The 21426-nt window shown below is 46.2% G+C and overlaps 1 protein-coding gene across 2 annotated transcripts in view; it reads right to left on the reverse strand.

Moving 5' to 3' along the window:
- TNS3 (tensin 3) overlaps positions 1-16553 on the reverse strand; it is a 251267-nt gene extending 234714 nt beyond the window's left edge. For both annotated transcript variants that reach the window (XM_086614502.1, XM_086614501.1), the window contains exon 1: positions 16458-16553. In XM_086614502.1, coding sequence (XP_086470628.1) covers positions 16458-16553 — 96 coding nt within the window. The remainder of the gene's footprint in view (positions 1-16457) is intronic.
- Positions 16554-21426: the final 4873 nt, after the last annotated feature.

Consider the following 21426-nt stretch of genomic DNA (forward strand, 5'->3'; position numbering starts at 1 on the left):
CGTGTAATTGCAAAGACTGTGCCCCAGAGTCGTCCCACGAGTGATTTAGGCACTACCAGATCTATCTGATCTGGCAACTGCTAAAACTAGACATATTGCAAAAGCTGTGAAGGAAGCACTTGGTGAGCCCAGCCCTCTGCAGCAGCAAGGCAGCCTTTTAGCAGGACTTTTTGGGAACATGGGTTTGGATGCTGGCATCCCAGCTCCTTAAGTTAAACACCTGAGGTTTGAAAATTAGTTGAAAAGTCTCTCCAAAAGAGTAGGCTATAAGCCAAGCAAGGCGGACAGATGAAGTGTTAACTGATGCTGCAAGTATCATTGTAATCTGCAGGTCACACGACATACATAAAGTTTTTCTTGGTCCCTGGTGGGACCAGAAGATGGATAGATGGGTTTCAAAGTTATTGTTATTATCAACAACAGCAGCAACAACAACTCCCCATGTAAAACATAATTGGATTTCTAATCCACTGCGTCCCCAAAGCCAACACATGCAGTCTGAGAGAGATGGAATAAGGTTCTCCTGTGGTTTCATTGAAGAGTAAGATCTAAAATCCAACATCCTGATGCTGGATGTTGATGCTGAAGTTTCTGATTTCTAAGCCTGATATTCAGTATAGATATCATATCAGAGGGTGGTGAGGCACTGGAACAGGCTGTCCAGAGAAGCTGTGGCTGCCCCATCCCTGGAAGCGTTCAAGGCCAGGTTGGATGAGGCTTTGGGCAACCTGGTGTAGTGGAGGGTGTCCCTGCCCATGGCGGGGGGGGGGCGGAACTGGATGATCTTTGAGGTCCCTTCCAACCCAAACCATTCTGTGATCATACACCACATTGTTTGAGATACACGCTAGAAAACAAATAGCTAAGCTGAAGTAGGACACATGTAAGGAAGCATGCGAGCTCAATGAAAAGATCTTCCTTCACCACTGAGTGATACAACCCTTTTCTGCCACTACCAAAACCTGCAATCACCACTGTTGCATTGGGCAGTCAACATCTGCCTTTCTTCAGGCAAAAGACTGAGAGCACAGAAAAAGAACATGATGAAGCTAAACCATGTCCCCATAAGGACTCTATTATTCTTCAGTTGTTCTTCTCTATACTGAATCTCTGAACCATCTCAATGTTTTCACTTATTTAGAGTTTTCAGAAAAGAAACTCAGGAAAAAAAAGCTAATGACCCATCTTATTAGAAAGCACTGACACTTTACTATCCCTCCTTTCCTAAGTAATTTGATTTTTGTATCTATGAAGAACTTATCTTCACTGGAATCACGATGAAGTAAACCGTCACTATGCGTCTTGCTGAACACCCTGAACATTTCTGCAGCTTACACTCTGTTAGATCAATATTTAGTCAGCAGAAAGAGCATACATGAAAAACAGCATACACGGAGCGGGCAAAAGTCATGTGGAGGCCACAAATGCACAGACTTTAAAAAGTATTATAATTATTTATATATTAAATATTTTTTCAGCATGATTTTTTGTGTGTTTTTTCACATAAGAAAATAGTATTAATATTTGGATCAAGTGAGATTTAACTATAAACTCCTCTACATTCCAGAATCCAACTATCCCCTCAGCAAAAAGACAGTATAAGGGGTGGAGTGGCGGTGGGAAACCACCTATGCAATATGATCTCTAAATTCCAACTTATTCTTAGCAGATTTCTTAGCACCTAGGAGAATACGATGCACAGCTCAGTGTCCAGCTCCCAAGTGGTTTTTAAAATTTGCAAGTATTTTCAGAAGAATGCTTTCAATGCACTCTGATTTCCACAGAGTTTAAAGCCACAATATGAATGCAATTAGAAGCATAAGTTTTCCCAGTGAAACCAGTAATATTTTTCAGCGTTCTATTTTTAGGATTTCTTGGCAAGGTTTCCTCTCTAATCCTGGGTCCCAGTTTCTGTAGAATGGTCCAAACTGCCAACAGGATTTTAGAGGAGAAATTCCTTGTGGCAAGTTTTTTCTGACTTACACAGAAAGGGCAAAATGTGATTCTCCCCCCACCGTTAGCCAAAAAACAGAGGTTCAAAGAATTTTCAAGAATCCAGCAGCCAGCGGTCCATTCATCTGTGTCAAATCCCTGTGAACTGATGCTCATTCAAGTCAGGATCCCAGCTTCATACCACAAACTCCCAAATCAAATCTTTCTTCTCGGTAAACACAGACTGAAAATGCACTTTTCATGTTTGCCCCGTCAAGTGTTTGACAGGTATAAGCCAGGTTTCAGTTTGCAGTCACATCCAAGAGTGTTGAAGGCAATAATTCAATTAAGCTTTAAAATTCAATTAGCTTTACAAAGTTATGGTGGTAGTTGATCAAAACACTGAAGATGGCACTGAAACACAACTGCAGCAGTGCTAACAAGGATTCTTGCTATTTATTTACTCCTTGCTATTATTTTTGGTGACAAAGCATAATAGATAAATTTCTTAATGAAAGTTTCTGCAGTGGGCGGGACTAACAGAGAGGATATGAATATTTATAAGGAAATTATTAAATCCACAGTGTATTTCCTAACAGCTACCACTTTATTTTGTGCACAATCCTGTAGCAAGGTTAATCATTCCCATCCTGTTTTCTCATTCCCACCATGTTTCAGCAAAAAGTTAAGATTGTAGTTTTAAATCTTGTGAGCCAGTCCTTTGCAGCTAACGTTATCCAAGTTGGAATTAAAAGGAGTTTAAAACAATTTAAACTGAAAATACCATTCTCCGGTGAGTCCCACGTAACTCATTTCTCCATCTAACGCCCTACGACACGGCTGAAAGCAGTTCAGGTTTGCCAAGTTTTTGAATGACCTTCCGGTGCTGTTACACTGACAACTTCAACAGAGCTGCAAAACCCACAAAGAAGACGAGATTCCGGAATCTCGGCTGGAGCTGCCCCAGGCTCAGCTTCTGCCCTTCTAGAAGAGCCTCTGCCTCTCAAGATGGGGGCCTCATCCACAACGGCACCACGTACTGGGCTCTGGTCAATTAACTCTACATTTTAATGAGTATTTAGCATCAATGGCCTTTCAAGATGGATTGCAAGGGAGAAGTGAGATGAATAAGGAAAACGTCTTTTTGCTTTCAAAACAGTATTCCTCCTTTTATAGATGTTCAGTGCATCCATTGATCCCAGCTGACACATTACAAATATGCTCCTTCTTCTGCAGGGAAAACAGCAAAGTGTCATGGTTTGGTGGCACAGAGGCCACCTCATCACTCTTCTTGAGGGTTCTGTCAACGTGCCTTTTGTCTAGACCCTCACATCTTGAGAGTCTTCATGCCACGTGTCTAAACACATTCCTAAATAGGAATTCTTTCCAAATGAGGGCTGAGGAAAGAAAAGCCATCCCCATACTGTTCTGACACAGTTCCACAGTGAAGAACGCTAAGCTTTTGCCTTCACACCACAACCCGCAAACCCTGAAATCCTGCAAGTTTTGTTCAGTTTGAGCCAAGAGATTCTCTTCTTTCCCCAGGCAGGGGACACACCTGATGCAACCAAAACTACCCAGAAGTCAATAAGTCAGGACTGACTCAGGGAACAGTTGTAGCTCAAACATCTCATAAGCAGTTAACAGAAGATAGGCTTTTGTGTCAGAGCAACTGCAAACCCCAGCATCCTCCTGCTTGGGCCAGTTACCACCACAGGACCTCGGGGTGGCAGACGGGCCACCAGACTTCGGCCCCCCTCAAGGCAGCGCTGCTGCCGATGCCGTGCTACTGGAAGAGATGAGCGAAGCACTGTATTCCCAACCATCATTTCCACGTGAATATAGTTCATCTTACAGCCCATCAAAACCACTCAAGCACAAAGCTGCACTTTCCCCTGCTCAGGCACAAAAGCAACAAAAAACCTGTTCCAAACCCCTTGAAGACAGGCTGAAAATATAACCCTTTGTTTAACCGCCCACCAAAATTACAGCTGTACGAAATCCAGGTCGAAACCCCCGGGTCGAACTCACTCATCCTCTGTATCGTCTCGCTGCCTCTCTCGCACACGCATGTGCGCACACACACATCACATCAGTGGACCACTGGGTTTGAGACCACAGCACGACCAGCCCGTCGCTGACGCACCATACCGAACCCGTGCACTGAAAACCCACGACCTGACATCGCAATAAATCTACGGAGGGCCTCCATAAATCGTATGGGGAGCCTTCAAGGACAAAGACTCAAATGGTTTTAATTTCCCCCTAAGTGATAGCCATAGTTAATACCAGATTTGGCAGGAAGCAGGCATTCCATGCCCGTTGGGCTTACACAGACATGAAAAAGAGTTTATGTTTGACATTTGCTTTAAAAACATAATGAAAACCTTTTGCTCTTTCAAGTCCCAAGCTTGCATTAGTTTCTGAGAGTCTATTACTTTAAAAAAAGCATTTGTTGGCTCCGACTGCTTGGATAACTGACAAAAAAGCACTAAGGGCAGGCTCTTGGTTAGTGTTCTGCAGCAGGATGACAGGGAACAGGGAGCAACAGAAATGAGATGCTGAACAGGACGTTCGCTCTTACAACCGTTTTTGGTAAATAAGAAGTGGCTTACGACATCACGCTCTGATCCATCACCGGCAGCTCTCCACCAATGAGGAGAAAGGAAAAAACATGTAGTATTTCCGCATATCACCCCAATTCTCTCCAGGTGGTTTCTCCCTGAACGTCACACACAGCTGCCTGCCTGGTGTCCTGGTGGCACAGCCAAAGGGTACGGCTCGTATCGGTAACAGCAGAGATCCACGGCAGCAGCCCACTTTCCATCAGCTGTGCTCCACGTTCCGGCCAGACATGTAACGGAGGGCCAACGCCTCCACAGTATTAGAGGAACTCGGGGTAGGTCAGAGCTGGGAAGGTTTGTGGATGATGGTGGTCTCGGGGCAGAAGGCACGGAAGGGACAACCAACCTGGTCTCTCCATCCTCCTCTATGTGACACAGCTCCTGAAAAAACAGCTGAGCTCACAGCATGTGTGAGGCAGTATATACACACGCGCCATTCGGCTGTTAAAAACCACGAGGTAAGGAAAGGAACAGCTCTGTGGCGTGCCCTAGATCCATCATGATCGTGACTTTTACGTTACCTTACCTAAAATTAATGCACCACCAGTTTAGCCATGTGGTCAAATACATTCTGGGGTTCACAAGTAACTCAAGATACCAATAATAACTCACATTATGTGCTGCGTTTCGTAAAAACATATGTATAAATTCTTTCTAAAACCTGAACTTTTGCTACAGAACCTGCTTATTTTCATACCCAAGGAGCAAAGGTGCAATTCGGATTATCATTATAACTTAAACATCCAAGAAGTGACGGAGGAGTCTTAGCTTTGGCGACTTCAAAGGGGATCAGGGACATGAGTAACTTCTCTTCAAGCCCACAGGGTCCAAAAGAGTTTTAGAAAACAGTAACCTTGAGGTGACTCCTGCATCATCATCTCTCCTTACATAACCAGCTGGCTGAGGTCAGAAGCCAGAAAAGACTAGGATGGAATATGGGTTGGGCCTTCCCCATGGAGGGAGTAACTTCCATGACCAGCTGGACCAGCCAATGGGAAGATCAGCAAACCAAGTACAGCGGCACAACAAATCTGTGGATTAACAGCAGCATTGTCAGGGAGCAAGGCATGCTCAAAGCTGGCCATCACATGGGACTCGGGAGTGAACTCTGTTTTCAAAAGCCAGTTCAGAAATATCAGAGCAAACCACCTCCTCACCAGCATGATCTGACGTAGCCATCCTTGCCAGAGCGAGCTCCTGAGGTCTGATAGGAGTCCTTACAAGGAAACGGAAACGTACTGGATGGCTGATAGTAAGGAGGAATCTCAAAGACTTTGAGATAAACTTCACTTTACCCTATCACCCTAAAGACTTCTTCCTTTCATTTTATGTAGGTGTTACAAAGTGAAACAGGCCGGGAACGAAGGAGAGCACTCACTTCAGTTGGCTCTGGCTTCATTCCGTTTTCTCTCCCCAGAACTGGAACAGCTCTGATAAACCATAGTGGCAGTTGACTCTCTAAAACATTTCACATCTATGTCATTTGCCATAGCTGAAACAGCTATTTATGTCCTTAATCCACAGGGGAAGAGCCACAAGGCAGTAGTAGTATTTGGCTTAAATTGCAAAGATCTTGTAAGAATAAAAGAAATAGTCAGGAACCCACTGTTGTCGAAAGCAGTACTGACAGATGGTTGAAGCACAGATAAACTGACGTGAGATCTGCTACAGGCTGTGCTATCAAGGTTTTTTTGGTTAAGTGCCTTTTCACCATTCCATTTATTTCATCACAGCCAAGATGAAAAAGTGCTGTGTTGTGACAGAGACAATGGAAAATCTGCAAAATTGGAATCAGAATGATGACTTAAAAATTTCCATACTTCTTACAAGAGACATCTGAGGTGGTCATTTGCTTCATTTGAAAAAGAACCTCTAGGACTTCACATACAAGTTTTATTTTGGATATGCTACTGATTTTGAAGGTAGAGGTATTCTCAATGGTCATCCAAACAGAACTTCTAATTAAACTAATTGTTTCAGACATAAAGCACGAAGGTGTACGTGTACATTTCAGGTGATTCTCGCTCTTGCTGTCCGCCTACAGGGATAAAACTTGCACTGTGCCTTCTAGGTCAGACTCCCTTTCCCATTTCGTCTTAGAACTGGCAGGCCATTGAACAAGAAAACAGGGTTTCACAAACACATCCCATAGCAATTCTCCAAGAAAATTGAACTACCAGTTAAGCAGAATAATAATTTCTGACCCAGAAATCGGTGAAATAGCAGGGCAGAGACTACACAGAACGCTAGACAACAAATGCAAGAAATCCTGGACTATTTTAATGCTTTTTTCCTAAGAACAAAACCACTATTCAAGTCCTAAATGAGTGAGCTGCCAAACAGCATCTCTTAATGCCGCTGTCGCGAAGTGTCGCGGACTGCCTGTGTCTTCTTCCAATGGGTCGCAACCAACCGACTGTTGCGACCACAATGTATTCCACAATCAGAAGGCTCTTCTAAACTCACTGCTATCTTAGTCCAACAGAGAGCTCCAACTCTCACTCTCTAGGGGGCTCCTGCCACTCCAAACTCCAGGAGGGAAATGCCCCCACTCCCTCTTGGGAGTGCCCCGCCTTTAAGCTTCCCATAGGTCACGTGGCCTCCGGCCAACCAACGTGACTCAGCACCTGCCTTGATGAGGCACAGGTGCTTCTCATGTAGCAGCCGGGAAACTTCCCCAACAATTCCCCCTTTTCTTTAAAAAAAAATTGCCTTGCAGCCTTTAGGGGTTTCCAGCGTTTCAATTCCGTTTTCCGTCGCCGTTTGTTAACACCTTGAGACCGAGTCATGGGAAAGTCGTTCTCATATTTTTTTATCGTACCATGTTGGCGGTGGATATATCCATTGTTCTGACGACGATGGATACATCCACCCTGGTTGCTCTGACTGCTTCTCTGGCTGCTTTAGCATTCCTTCTGCGGTTTTCTCTGGGCTGGTCTGCGGCCGCTGCAGCGTTCCCGCAAAGGGCTTGCCTGGACCGTAAGGCATCTGTGCATGCTTTCTCTTTTTGCTGCTTCCCGGCCGGCCATTAGTTTTGCAGTTTTTGGCGAGATGACCTATTCTCCCACAAATATAGCATCTTTGTTTGGTTAGAGCCGTGGCCAATGTGGTCATCTCGCTTTTTGCGGGCCCGACTTTCGCACAAGCAATTACCATTTCTTCCAGGGAGGGGTCCCCCGGCAATACTTCAATGACTCTTCGACAATCGGGGTTGGCATTGTCCTTTGCCAGCTGTTTTGTCAACAGTGCCCGTAATCTACTGTCAAATATCTGTTTTTCTATTGCCCCCTGCAATCTCTCAACGAACTGTAGGAAGGGTTCGTTGGCCCCCTGTTTGATTGTTGAATATTTTGCCTTAGGCTCGGCCATTTCTGTTGTACGTAATAGTGCCTGCATCCCTATTTGTTTAACCTGTTCGAGGATTTGGGGATGCCATTGAGCCTGTATTGCTGGGTTACTAAATACTTGACCCGTTCCCATCAATACATCGGTACCTATAGCATAGCATGGGTCACTTTGGGGTAATTGAATATTCTGTAATGCCTGCTGGTCGGCCAATTGTCTCCAGACATTTGTGAAAACGGAGCGCTGCACCGGCTGGAACATGACCTGGGCTAGGTGTTGAAAATCGTACGGCACCAAAATTTCTAAGTTTAATAATCGTAATAGTTGTGTTACCGCCGGTGAGTTTGGTCCGTATCGCGCTACCGCTTTCTGCATGTCCTGGATTACTTTCCACGACCAGCCCAAATGTTTATTGGGCTGGTTAGCACCCGGGAGGGCCAGTTCTACGGGAAACGCACTCGGCTCTCCTTCCATTTTCATTACCGATAGTTTTTTATTATTAACTGGCAACCCCAAGGCTTGTATCAAGTTCCAGTCCCCGGCCTCTATTGCCTCTTTCTTAACTTCATTCCAGAAAAGTACTGGATCACGCTGAGTTGTTATGGCAGGCGGGGTAATTTCTGTTATTTCTAGCTGTGGAGCGGGGGATAAACATGTCTCTAGAGGGGCCGGCGGGGCGGATTTTGGCGACTTTCTCTCCGGTGGAGAAACCGGCGGAAACCTCCCAGCCGAACCGTCGCCCGCCTTAGGGGTTTCTCCTGACATTTCTTTCACTGCAGGGGGGGTCATGGCCTGCTGCAACATGTTCACCACGGTTGCTAACTGCTGGGATATACCTCGCAGCATTGTCATGGCCTGTCGCACCAATACCGGCTGCATTGCTCGTACTTGCGCCATGTATGTCGCCGGATATGAGTTTGCCAGGGGTGGGGTTATTAAATCAAATGGCGGAGCTGTAGGCTCGATATCTCCTGAGGAGGAAGGGGGGGTTGCTGGGGCAAAGGGTGGGGGACGCTCCAGTATCTCCTGGAGGGTGGGGCAAAGTTCCTGCATAGTCCCTGCCACCTTGTTGACCTCTGTGAACAGTGAGGACACGTCTAGTTCATTGTCCACACTGTTTCCCTCAGATAATTCGTTGCCCCCTTCGTATCCTTCGCTTGCGGATACATAATCTGTAAATTCCTCTTCCTCCTCTTCCTCCTCTTCTGCTGACCCCTTTTGAATTATATTATCTAGGGCCTCCCATGTACGCAGAAGGTTGGTCCGGCCTTTTAGATTGACCACGGCTTCATAGAGTAACTTATCCCCTAGCTTTTTCCAAAGTTCTAGGTTAAAGGTGCAGGTAAGGTTGAATAAATCTTCGTGCCCCGCTGCCCAGTTAAGTAAACTATATAGGTCTTCATTACCTATGTTGACCCCCGCAGCCATCCCTGCCGATTTGAGAAAGGTGAAAGTCTGATTTTCCTTGACAAAATTCTGGCCCATTTTAGCTCTCAGCAGCTCACCTTGTTTCAGGCGTCTAGGTTGAAACAGATCAATTCACAGCTCTCCTGCTGCTCTTGAACTTCACTGGGTTTTATCTCCACCGCAGCTCACCCTGCGGTCCAGGCAGTTCGCGTTTCGACGAATCACGTCGGGGTCACCAGATGTCGCGGACTGCCTGTGTCTTCTTCCAATGGGTCGCAACCAACCGACTGTTGCGACCACAATGTATTCCACAATCAGAAGGCTCTTCTAAACTCACTGCTATCTTAGTCCAACAGAGAGCTCCAACTCTCACTCTCTAGGGGGCTCCTGCCACTCCAAACTCCAGGAGGGAAATGCCCCCACTCCCTCTTGGGAGTGCCCCGCCTTTAAGCTTCCCATAGGTCACGTGGCCTCCGGCCAACCAACGTGACTCAGCACCTGCCTTGATGAGGCACAGGTGCTTCTCATGTAGCAGCCGGGAAACTTCCCCAACAGCGAAGCAGAGTCGAACGTCTTCCGAGGAACTACAGAGGGCACAAGCTCAGACCAAAAATCATCTCAACCCCTCACACACACTGAGAAACACTCAGCACACGCTCAGCACCGGGCACATGCTCACTTTTTACGTTCGCGCTGCGTTCACTTGAGTTAGCGTGGCAAAACCACGTCTGGCTGGAAAATCTAATCCCGCTTATTTTGGCTCTCTGTGTATCAAAACCAGAGCAGGCTGGAAGGAGAAAAGAAACAGAACGTTAGTGTGCTGCTGTCTTCTCTTTGGCTGTTTTTAAGGGAAGGCCACGTCACATTTGGGGTTTTTTTGGCCACGTGGAGGCAAAAGGTTTTTCCCAGAAGTGCTCAGTTACAGAAAGCAGCAGATCACACAACATGAATTCACAGCACGACGGTGGCTGCAACACCCAGCCAGGGGGACTCAGCCTGTGTACCACAGTCTCTCTTCCAACGGCCAGACCTGGGTAGTGGGAATTCACACAAACAAGGCAGGAGTACAGCACGTGAGCTTACAGTTTCTTGCAAGCGGTTAGCCGGTTCCTAACTTAAATCTCCTTTTCCTCCCTCGGTCCCTCCCATACATGCCTCCCCAACCCAGTCCATTCATAAGAAGGTTAACCTGAAGAATATTGTTAACTATCACCCAAGCTGAAGATGAAAAAAGCCCCCTGAAATCTAAGTTTGATTTTCTGCAGGGTATTTGTCTTTTAACTGCCAGGGCACTATATCCCGTATAAATTATTTCCTGGGTAAGAGCTATCATCACTCGCCTGGAGTTTTTGAGCAGTCATTATCAGCTTCGTAGGAGACTGCATCAGGAGTCTTCCAACCCTAAACATTTCAACCCTAGTCATTCCAACCCTAACCATTCTATGATTCTATGATTCTTAAACTTTACGTGACTGATGTTGCACCAGTAGTCTCCTCTAATGCTGTACGAGATCCACAAAGAGCTGGGTTTGGCACTCAAAATGTCGTTGCTGTAAGAGCCGCAGAATCAGACTCCAATTCAGCAACTTCAGGCGTTTAAACCGGGGCCTATACTATACATAAAACAACTAAGCATGTTAAAGTAGGAAATATCAGGGTTAAACAAGTGAAAATCTACACCAGGATATATCACGGAGAGAGTTTCACACCCAAACATCATGCGATCTATGATGTTTGTCCCCACCTTAGGGGACACAAGGAGGACAGTGGGCAAGAAAGCTGTTTCTGTAAGGGTATCTGGGAGGATGCAACAAAGCCAAAGGAATTATCAAGTAGTTACCTCTTCGGAGAAAAACGTAAAATGGCATAATGATAAAGTTGTTATGTTTGGGGAGGAGGGGGAAATTTATCCTGACCAGCAGCATACACGCGTCACTAAGGGATTAAACACTCTTAAACTTTAACTCAGTAAAATATCTTAAGCCATCTGCAAAATTCATTTTCAATTTCTAGAGATGTCAAGATCACACGAGCCAGTAAGTTTTTTAATGTTTAAGAACAGGCATATGAAATTGTGCTTAAAGTTCAAGTGCTTTAAATGAAGAACTGTGCTGCTGAAGTTCGACCATGGCAGACTCGTGACGATTCCTCAACCTCTTACACGAGTAGAGCAGAGTGGAGGAAGAAGGGAAACGCTGCTAACATTTTACTTTTTCCTGAGAGAGGCCAGGACTGCTCAGGCACCAGTGCTACTCAAGCACTTACTGAAATCAGCAGGAGCTCTCCCTGCTGTTGGAGGGCCACGGGATGTGCATCAGCCCCCAGGTCAGCAGGAGGGACCAGCTGGGACGAGGGAGAAATAGGAAAAGGAGCACGACTCTCATTCCACATGTCATAAAGAACTCACATGTTTTGCATGACAATTATCATAATTTAATCATGGGTTTGGATGATTAAACAATGTGTGTAAGTGATGGAGTCTGTGCAAAGAAACAGCTTCATGAAATGGTGGGGTGACTGAAACTATTTAACCTCCTTGCCTTTAACCAGCCAGATTTGAAGAAGATTGTACCTACTTATATTAAACACATTCATTTCTCCCTCACTGTTCTCCGAAACTGTTATTCTGTCAGTTTTCTGGATAACCAAAGACTGTCCAAGATGCAGGAAACTTCCCTATTTAGATTAAAAAAAAACAGAACCAACAACGAATTTTCTTTTAGAATAATACAATCTAGCATTCACAGTCTGTGGGGAGAAACAATTTTGAAATTATAAAGCAACAGCAATACTTAAAGTAACCCACAAACTCTAAAAAAAAATAATTGTTTTCTATTGTAAGTTTCATAGGAAAGTTGTTCATCTTACCAGATGTCACTTGAGGGCAGCAACTGAGCCATTTGGGAATTTTCTCTTTCCTACTATTCACTTAATACTCTTCTGGAAGGAAAAAAAGTATTTTAAATACTTCTTTGCTTATCAGTTCATCTAAGAAGTTCTTTTCATTAAGTTTTGAAGCTGCATTTATTTTTCTAAAAAAAATAAAATATTTACTTCCTTCTTGCTGAAAACAACTATAACAGAGTGGGAACAAGATACATAGTCTAAGCGATTTCCCATTTACATCCGATAATAAAAACGATGCCACTTTCCTCCAGAATGTACTAATTAGACGAACGAACATCTTTATTAACCAAAGGGTGATGGCCAACAGGATTCACCAGCTACTGGAACAGGATGTGACTAACATCCTGGGTCTGCTACAGCTGTCATCATCATGGCCTGGAGGAGCGGGCACTGGCAGAAAGAGAAAAATCATTCTTAAGGATTCTTGTTGGTTTATTCTGACTTTTCTGTTGCATAACACAACATGAGGAAGCGATGCTAAAGACTTCTGAGCTTGCGGGCACTTGGGCCCGGTGCTGCTCCGTGCTTAGTATTCAATCCAAAAACCTTTTAAGATCTTTCTTCCCGGAAGCAGTGCTTTTCTTCCTATTCTTTCCATCTGTACAAACAGGTCCTCAGTAGTAAAAGCCAGAACATTCCTGCAGGGAAATTATGGACCATGTAACACTGGTGACTACTCTTTGACGCAGAGTAACACCCTCACCAGGGTCAGAGATACTCACCATATGGAAGCCTACTACCATACACAGAAGACAGTGTGCAGATCCATTTGGACCATCCTTTTTCCTTGCTTTGCACAAGTGACAACTTGTTACTTAAAAGTAATAGGCTTCAGTGGAAAACCATTACACTGAGGATGAGGAAACCTGAAGTATTTTATGTGTTTGCCTTGCACTTTTGTTTTCACTACTGCTTTTTTGCTTGCTGATATAAGACTGCAAGACTGACACACCCTTCTTCTTTTTCAACAGAATATCAGCAATGCAAAACACAGGTGTGTTTTATCATAAAATGCTACAAGCTGTAAAAACACCTTGAACTGAAATTATCAGGAACTATACGGAAACAAGTTCCCATCTCCTACACTCAACTTCCAAGGAAAAAAAAAAAAAACAACAAACCAAACAAACTAAAAATCACTCCTCTGAGAAGTCTGACTTCACTAAAGGTCTTTCAGGGAGTCTGACTTCCCTCACAATATTATAGACAAAGGAAAAGAAATTTAAAGATGTGGTTAAAAAGTAAAGATCTAAAGATCAAGACAGTGAGTTTTCAGGTAACATTGGGATCTGGTCAGGAAGGATTACCTACAGAAAGTGAGCCAGGGCTGGTGCTTGCATCCAGTCCCGACTCCAGTCCCGACTGAATGGGGAACTCAGCAGTCACCACTGGAGCAGCCCCTCACAGACAGCTGACAAACCACCCGAGGACGAGGCCTAACCAAAAAACCATAATTGCAAACCTGTGGCATCAGTGCCAATTTTAAGTTTGCTTATTTCCATTAATTCCAAGAGAAAAATACTTGTCTGGTACAACAGTACTAGAAAAATCCAGCCCTCCCCTTGAAAATATGAAACAAACCAACCCCCTCGCTCTTTAAAACACCTTCCTAGAGTCAAGTTTATGCTATTTTCCCCTGAACTTCGTGTTAAGACCTTTTGGCATATTCTGAGGCAGAATGTCTAATATTACAATTATTTCAACCACACAGCAGTAGAAATTCAGATGGCCTATTGTAGAACTATATATCTTCCTGCTGGAAGACAACAATCAACAGAAATTCAACAATATAGAAAGCTCATATTTTAAGCTGTTGCCTGTTGCCTCCTTTTTCATGTTCCAGATGTAAAATAAAGCCACTGATGTTAATACATCCTGCCCACATGTTTTCTGTTCCTTAATAGCAGCATAAATTGGAGCCTATGCCAGCTTTGTAGACTACTCCATCATTTGAACTCTTTTTATAACCAATATTTTGAGAATTACAGGCCCAGCTTCCCCTATCACTCATACTAATTTAAAATAGATGAAATGCAATTGGTTTCAGAGCAGAAACTCTTGATTTATACTAATATATAATGAAAAAGGAATGCAGACCTGGAACTCGGTATGAGAGAGGTGAAGCTCTTGCTCAGACCCAGCAGTCCCTGCTCCATCCCCACGGACTGGTGCTAAGGAAACCACCAGATTTCTTTATCTTGTGGCTTGGCCTTGCCCTCTCCGTGACCTTTTAAGCATCACAGAACGAGGAGTTTAAGATCATTTAGCTTGTACTGTTGCTCCTGGGTTCAACGCTCAGGTTCACTTGACCCTTCAGGATATCTTAACCAGGAAAGGAAGAATCGAGAACAAACTTGGAAGCCAAATCTAGCTTAAAAGGAGTTACTCCTAAGCAACATTAGCAACATGAACTAGCTGGAGAGCCCTCTGAGCAGCACACTCTCCATCAGCAGCCCCAGGCAGCCACAACGAAAAGCAGGAACCAAAGCCAGGTGGGGCAAAACCACCCTGGTGACCAGGTACCACAGCAGCGTGACACTTCCTGAGCAACAGGGTTGCCCATCCATAACTACATCCTAGTAATAGAAGTGCTGGCATGAAAAAGGGAACAGGGCATGGCTTTTGCTCCCGAAGTCATATAGTGTGGAACGTTTTCTTAATGCGTTTCAAGAGCATCCAGCAAAACTGGGGTACAGGTGCCAAGCAAGTCGCTGCGCAATGACCCGTTAGTCATCTCCCCTCTAGTAAAGCATGCTGCAGTAAGGTTCTACAACCAGACTCTTGCTGCTGGAGCTAAGTGTTACTAGAAAATTGATACTTATCAATCCCCAGGGGGGAAGTTTGTTACAATAATTTTTCTTTCTGTTGTAACATTATGATTTTCAGGCTTAATATCGTGCCTAAGGTCACAAGCTAATGCCTCTTTGGCAAGAGATCACTGGGGATCATTGTATACGCTTTTAACTGGAATAAAGCTCCTTCTTCTAATTCTGAGAGACGGCAAAAATTTCAGCCCTTCAAAATGAGTCACTTGTCTGCAACTGGACGCTGGTCATCTCTCACCCCAGAGGAGAGCAATTCTGGCAGGAAAATACACACTCAGATACTTCCTTGGCAGCTTTTTATAATAAAATGGTTACTTGAAACTGCTTGGTTTGAAGCGTTAGACACAAAAGCAACGGAGATGGTTTCACAGATAGAGCGCACATGAGGTGGCCAAAGGGCCCTGAAACCAGTACAGATCATTTAGTGCGTACATCCACAGTTGGCCACTTGCGTGGTATATTATTCATTAATTTCTGGGAAATGAATCCTAAAAGGTTTCAACAGAAATGGTATGTTTTCAGAAGGGATTTGAAATGGAAGAAGTCGCTCACTTCAGCGCACAAGCGGATTGGGAGAGCGCTGCAGCGTGCTGAACCCGAGTCGGCAAAACACCTCGACATGTGCTTAAAATTAATTTAAATCCCTTGTTGAATCAAGCGTTCGGAGCTAAGCCAGAAGGAAGCGCGTGACGCTTCCAAGGCCCAGGGCTTTGCTCAGCAAACCCCCAAACAGGGATGCCTGAAGGAGCCTCTGGAACGAGCCGCTCCGCAGAGCTTTCCCGTACTCCCTACTCGAGAAAAGCCGCTATTTTGGCAGCTTTTTCGCTTTTTCTCCAGAGTCATAAAGTCAAAGGGAACCCATCACTGAGATTAGACGGGTTTAACACCGGAATTGCGCAGCAAACTTCCACACCCGTGGAAAGTCACCGTGTGCGCTTCAGGATTATCGACCCATCCTCGTTTTTAGGCGCTTCTTTTCCCTAACTCCCACAAAAGCGATCCAGGTGCCCGCCCCAAGGGGAGAGGGCACGTTTACGCGCCCCGGCCGTGCCGCGCAGCTCCGCTCCGCGGGCTCAGCACCCGGGAAAACCGAGCTGCCGCGCCCGTGCCCCGGAGCCCACCGGAGCGCCGGGCTGCGCGGCGGGAGGCACGGAGCGCGCCCGGCCGCCGCCCCACGTTCCCCGCAGCCGCGGAGAGAGGCGGCCGCGCACCCCCCGGCGCCCGGTCCCCGCCGGTGCGCGGCGGAGCTGAGCCGCCGCCGGCGCCCCGCGGCCGGGCCCCAACGAGCCGACGCTCCCGGCGCCGGGCGCAGGCGCCTCCCCGCGGCCCGCCCTTCCCTTCGGCTTCGGCGCCGAGCCCGCGGCCCCGGCTGCGCCGAAAGCCGCCCCGCCGCCCCCGCGGAGCGCATCCCGCGTACCTGAATCATGGTCCCGGCTTCTCCTTGCGCCGAGCGGCGGCGGGGCAGGGGCCGCGGCTCGCTCCCGCGGCACGCCAGGCTGGCCCGGCCGCCCATGGGGCACTCCCGGCCGCTCCGCGCCCCCCAGCGCGGCCGCGGGGCTCTGCCCCCTCCTCAGCCGCCGCCGGCAGCCATGAGCCCCCCGCTCCGCCCCTGCGCGGCCGCCGCCAGGCTTCCCCCGCTGGCCCGAGCTCTTCCAGCTCCTTCCCGCTCCGCTTCCCCTTTTGTTACCGGGCTCCCGAGCTGACCACACCGTGCCCCCGCCGGGGCCGGGACGGCAAATCAGAGAGCCGGTGCCGAGAGCGCTTGTCTCCAGCTGCGGAGACGGAGCCCTCGCCGTCCCGGTGGGAGGGCTTTGGGATCGGCGAGTGGTACGGACACAGGAACAACCGACCAACGACTCGCCTTGGAAAAGCGAGCCCTGCAGCAACCTGGCCCGGGGCACTCGGGAGGGAGGCACGGGGGTCTGAAGTTGACGCCAGGAATGACTTCCAGAACAGTTTCAGAAGGGGAGAACCTACAGGAATTTCCTGCTGCTTTGTGTAATCCAGCTGCCCGTGTACACCAGTGAATTCCCTTTAAACAGAACTTATTTTCCCTGCTTGTGACAGGGTGCGTGCTGCTGAGGGCAGGACAGGCAGTGATGGGATGGAAACAACATGGTTTAGGGACCCTGACAGTGCAGGGTGAACGGTTGGACTCGATCTTGAAGGTCTCTTCCAACCAGATGATTCTATGGCACTGTATGCTTAGGGACAGGGGCTCCGCTTCCCTCTTCGCCAGAGACGTTCGCTATCTCATGCCATTTAACTTTGCAGAAACGTGCTGTAATTTTGCACGTTTTAATCCTTAGATCTCCAGCTTTAGGAAAGGTGCAGCTGCTTTACTCCCCAGTGCTGAGAATCCCTAGCTCCCACCAGGACCGAAAGGCGTAATGATGGATAACTCGTGCTTCTCTAATTAAGGGATCATGGGCAAAAACTTTCAGTTGTCTTCTCTTTCGGTTTCCAAGTTTCCTCCTCTGCAAAAAAGGACAAGATATAAGTCAGTGCTTCCCTGCCTCTGTGAGAAGTTCAAGACACATTGACTTGACTATCATGCTGTAAAAGACATCTGTAACGACAGCAGAGTTTGTTCGTTATGGGTTTCCAAACATTCGAATTCCAGTGTTCTAGCAGAGGTGTTCTAAAATAGATTTGTAGGAACTGGGCTGATCGGTTTTGGTTTTCCTCAAGAGACAGAAGAGATGAGAAATCATGTCTGAACATTTGTGTTGTGATAACATCTGGCATGTTATGATTCAGGTCAAAACAATGTCTTTTATACAGAAAAAAAAAAAGGAAAAACAAATTGGTTTTAACACTATCATTATTTGTTTGTACTGTTTGGATGTTCTGATTGAGTACTTGGCCCCTGTTATGCCAAGCACTTGACTTCAAGTGGCTCAAGTCCTTTTACTTCATGAAATGAGTTGATGTGGTGCATGAAGGAGTTCAGGGAGTTCAGGTATACAAGTGTCCTACATGGGCCCAGTTCTGGGCTGTCAGCTTATTTTCACTGCATAAATCTTCCCGTGTTTCTCCCTCCCGCCTTCCTTTGCTTGAACTCTGTGTTCAAAGAGTCTGAACACACAAATGGGTTATTTCTGCAGGATGAGGAAGAGATTAGGGGAGAAAGGGTCATTGTACAGGAAGAGCAATTCTTAGATAACTTGGAGGTCTGATGTTGTCATGTAAGCTTTTCCTTGAGAGGTCGCAAGTCATGACTAATGAGCTGAATTTGAAATATCCCAAACTGACAAGAGTCGTAACATGGGAATGTGTGTGTGAAGGTGACTCTTATGGGCTAGTCAAAAGCAGCCTCTGCAACTGGCAGTGAGTACTGGCTCATCCACTCCAAGGGGAGTTCGTCTGGTCCTTGTTGACTGATCCACAGATAGAAGGCAGGAAGAGGAGAGAACTTCAGTCAGTATTGCTACTTTGACAGTATAGGAATGGCTATTGGCAGGTTTGAAATCCCTCTGCAGAAATGAAATGGTATAAATGTGGAAATGTCAACGCCTTCTGAGAGACTTTTCACTGTTCTACCTTACTGAATGATCACTTCCGTTGCTTTAGTGCTTTGACCCTACTTTTAATTACTGTCATCTTCTAAATAGAACCTGGTATGTGTGAAAGGGCTTGCAGAGCTTAACTAATCCAGCCAATGTTTCATATGGCTCTGCTCCTTGTTCTGGTATTTTTTTAAAAAAAACAGTATTTGTTTTATCAAGACCAACATAGAATCAAGAATTAGAAGGGGACGGAGTCATGCTGCTGGTACATAACTAAGGTTGTATCTTTCTTGACTAGTGCTACTGTGCTACCACTTACTTTTGTATATGGATTTTTCAAAACCAGCTGGGCAGCTTGTCAGCTAACCTTGCAAAGGAGATCAGAGCGCTTCATTACAACTTTCTTTAACAGAGGTAACCAAGAGCATTTTGTGACTCAAATGCCAAGTTCCCCTCTGGATTAGTCCTCGACTGTGGCACCTGTATGCAAAAACATCTAGTGATAATCTTTGTTCATAATTAGAAGGGAATTTCATCTGTGGGTTGCACAAGGTGGTGACCCTGTCCTTGACGTGTCAAACGCTCTCAACTTCCATTAATTGGTAATTCAGGGAACTCACCACCACAAACTTGATCCAGTACAGTACCTGCACTGAAAAAATTGTCTTTTTAAAGAAAGTAGTAAATGTGTTTTTATTTATAAGAGGGGCAGGCAAGCATGAATGACCCATCATTATTTAAGCAAATAGGAATGAAAGAGTTGCCTTAACTATTCAGTCCCCCTACTACTTCCTCCACTATTGTTCACAGGTAGAAAAGATGGGTTTCAGCTTCATCACTAGTAAGAACAGAAGGAGGCTGGGGAGGACCAAGGAGTGTGGGGAAGGAAGTAACAAAAACCGCACAGATGTGTAGTGATTTCAAATTAACTAACTGGGGCTGAGACACAGATCACTTCCTAGAGAATAACGACCACAGCCCGAGGCAAAGCTGGGTGTAGTAGCGTCAATTCTGCCATTAACTCTCCAGGAAACGCACCAGTCCGAAGTCAGTAATGAAACCATAGCCAGTTATTCAGTGAGAGAGGGATTAGTCAGGCAAGAGGAACATTTTCCTTGTGGCGCTGTTATTTTTACTGAGCAGCACAACAATCCTATTCATTTCGTGCCCCTGCTTCTGTGTTGGAACGTCTACAGAGGAAAAAATGAGTTGCGCAGAAGTTATTCGAAATTCTTTCAAAAGCTGAGGGAATTTTTCACGTTGTTGCAGTGGGAAAAGGAGCAGCTCCCAAATTTTGCACATATTGTCAGGGCTGGTTGTGCAATTCTCAGCCGTCTGTTCTTCAAATACTTAGGTTCCTTCTGTCCTGGACAGTTTTGTTATTCCAGTGTATGACTGCCAAAAGACTCCCATTAGCCTTAACAGTATGTGTTCACAGGCTGTTTCTTATTATTCAGATTATCTGGACATAACAAAAATTATGCTTTCGGAAGAAAAACAGCAGCCAGCTCATTCTGCTTGGGCTGACAAAAAAAACCCAAGTATCAAATAGGACAGATCAATCTATGCCAGTTTTGAACAGACCTCAGTCAACAGCGAGAGCAATAACACATTGCGTTTAACGCAGTGCTTTAAACAGCACAGTCTGAGAGCCAAGCAAAAGTAAGAAGGAATGTGCTCTTCTACAACACTTTACATTTTTCAAAGTCTGCACAAACAGTGCTGCTTTTCGCTAAGGAGTTTAGAGGTAGAGTCCAGTTCTACAGACTGAAGAAACTAAGTACTGGCTTCTGGAGGAGGTGAAATGGTGCCTCAGCTATGCAGGGCGGTACTGAGACCCTCTGGCACCAGTGGAACGAGAAAGTGATGTTCTGATGTCAGTCACAAGCCCTGAGTCTGATAATCATGCAAGAGCAGCACTGCTGTCAATAATTTTTTCCAAAACACTATTTTTCCTGAGAAGGAGCGTGAGCATGTAAAGTTGAGGGAAAATCAGGTTTGTTAGGTTTAGTATTTCCAGCATGAATTCCAGACTCAGTATAACAATCATTATAATTCTATCTTATCACAGAATCACGGAGTGGTTGAGATTGGAAAGAATCTCTGGAAATCATCTGGTCCAACTGCCCTGATCAGCCAGGGCCGCCTAGCACCGCTTGCCCAGGACCATGTCCAGACAGTTTTCGAATATCTCTGAGGATGGAGACTCGACAACCTCCCAGGTAATGCGTGTCAGTGCTCAGTCAGTGAAAAACTGTTTCCTGATGCTCAGAGGGAACCTCCCATGTTTCAGTTTGTGACCATGGTCTCTGGTCCTGTCACTGGGCTAAACAGAAAAGAGCCTGGCTCCGTCGTCTCTGCACCCTCCCTTCAGGTGTTTATAGACATTGATAATGTCACCCCAGAGTCTTCTCTTCTCCAGGCTGAACTGTCCCAGCTCTCAGCCTTTCCTCAATGGACAGATGCTCCAGTCCTTTAATCATCTTCGTAACCCTCCACTGGACTCTCTCCAGTATGTCCATGTCTCTCTTGTACTGGGGAGCCCAGAACTGGACACGGTACTCCTGGTGTGGCCTCCTCAGTGCTGGGTAGAGGGAAGGAGCCCCTCCTTCAGCCTGCTGGCAACACTTGGTCTGACACAGCCCAGGATACCAGTAGCCGCCTTTGCCACAGGGGCACATCGCTGGCTTCTATCCAACTTGTTGTCCACCAGGACCCCCAGGTCCTTTTCTGCCAAGCTGCTTTCCAGCTGGGTGTCCCCCAGCATATACTGGGGGGGGTGTTGTTCCTCACCAGGTGCAGGACTTTGCACTTCTCCTCGCCAGACTTCCTAATGCTCCTCTCAGCCCATTTCTCCAGCCTGCCAAGGTGTGCTGG

This window comes from Tauraco erythrolophus, chromosome 7 (assembly GCF_009769465.1).
Source record: "Tauraco erythrolophus isolate bTauEry1 chromosome 7, bTauEry1.pri, whole genome shotgun sequence".
In the NCBI taxonomy this organism is placed as follows: domain Eukaryota; kingdom Metazoa; phylum Chordata; class Aves; order Musophagiformes; family Musophagidae; genus Tauraco; species Tauraco erythrolophus.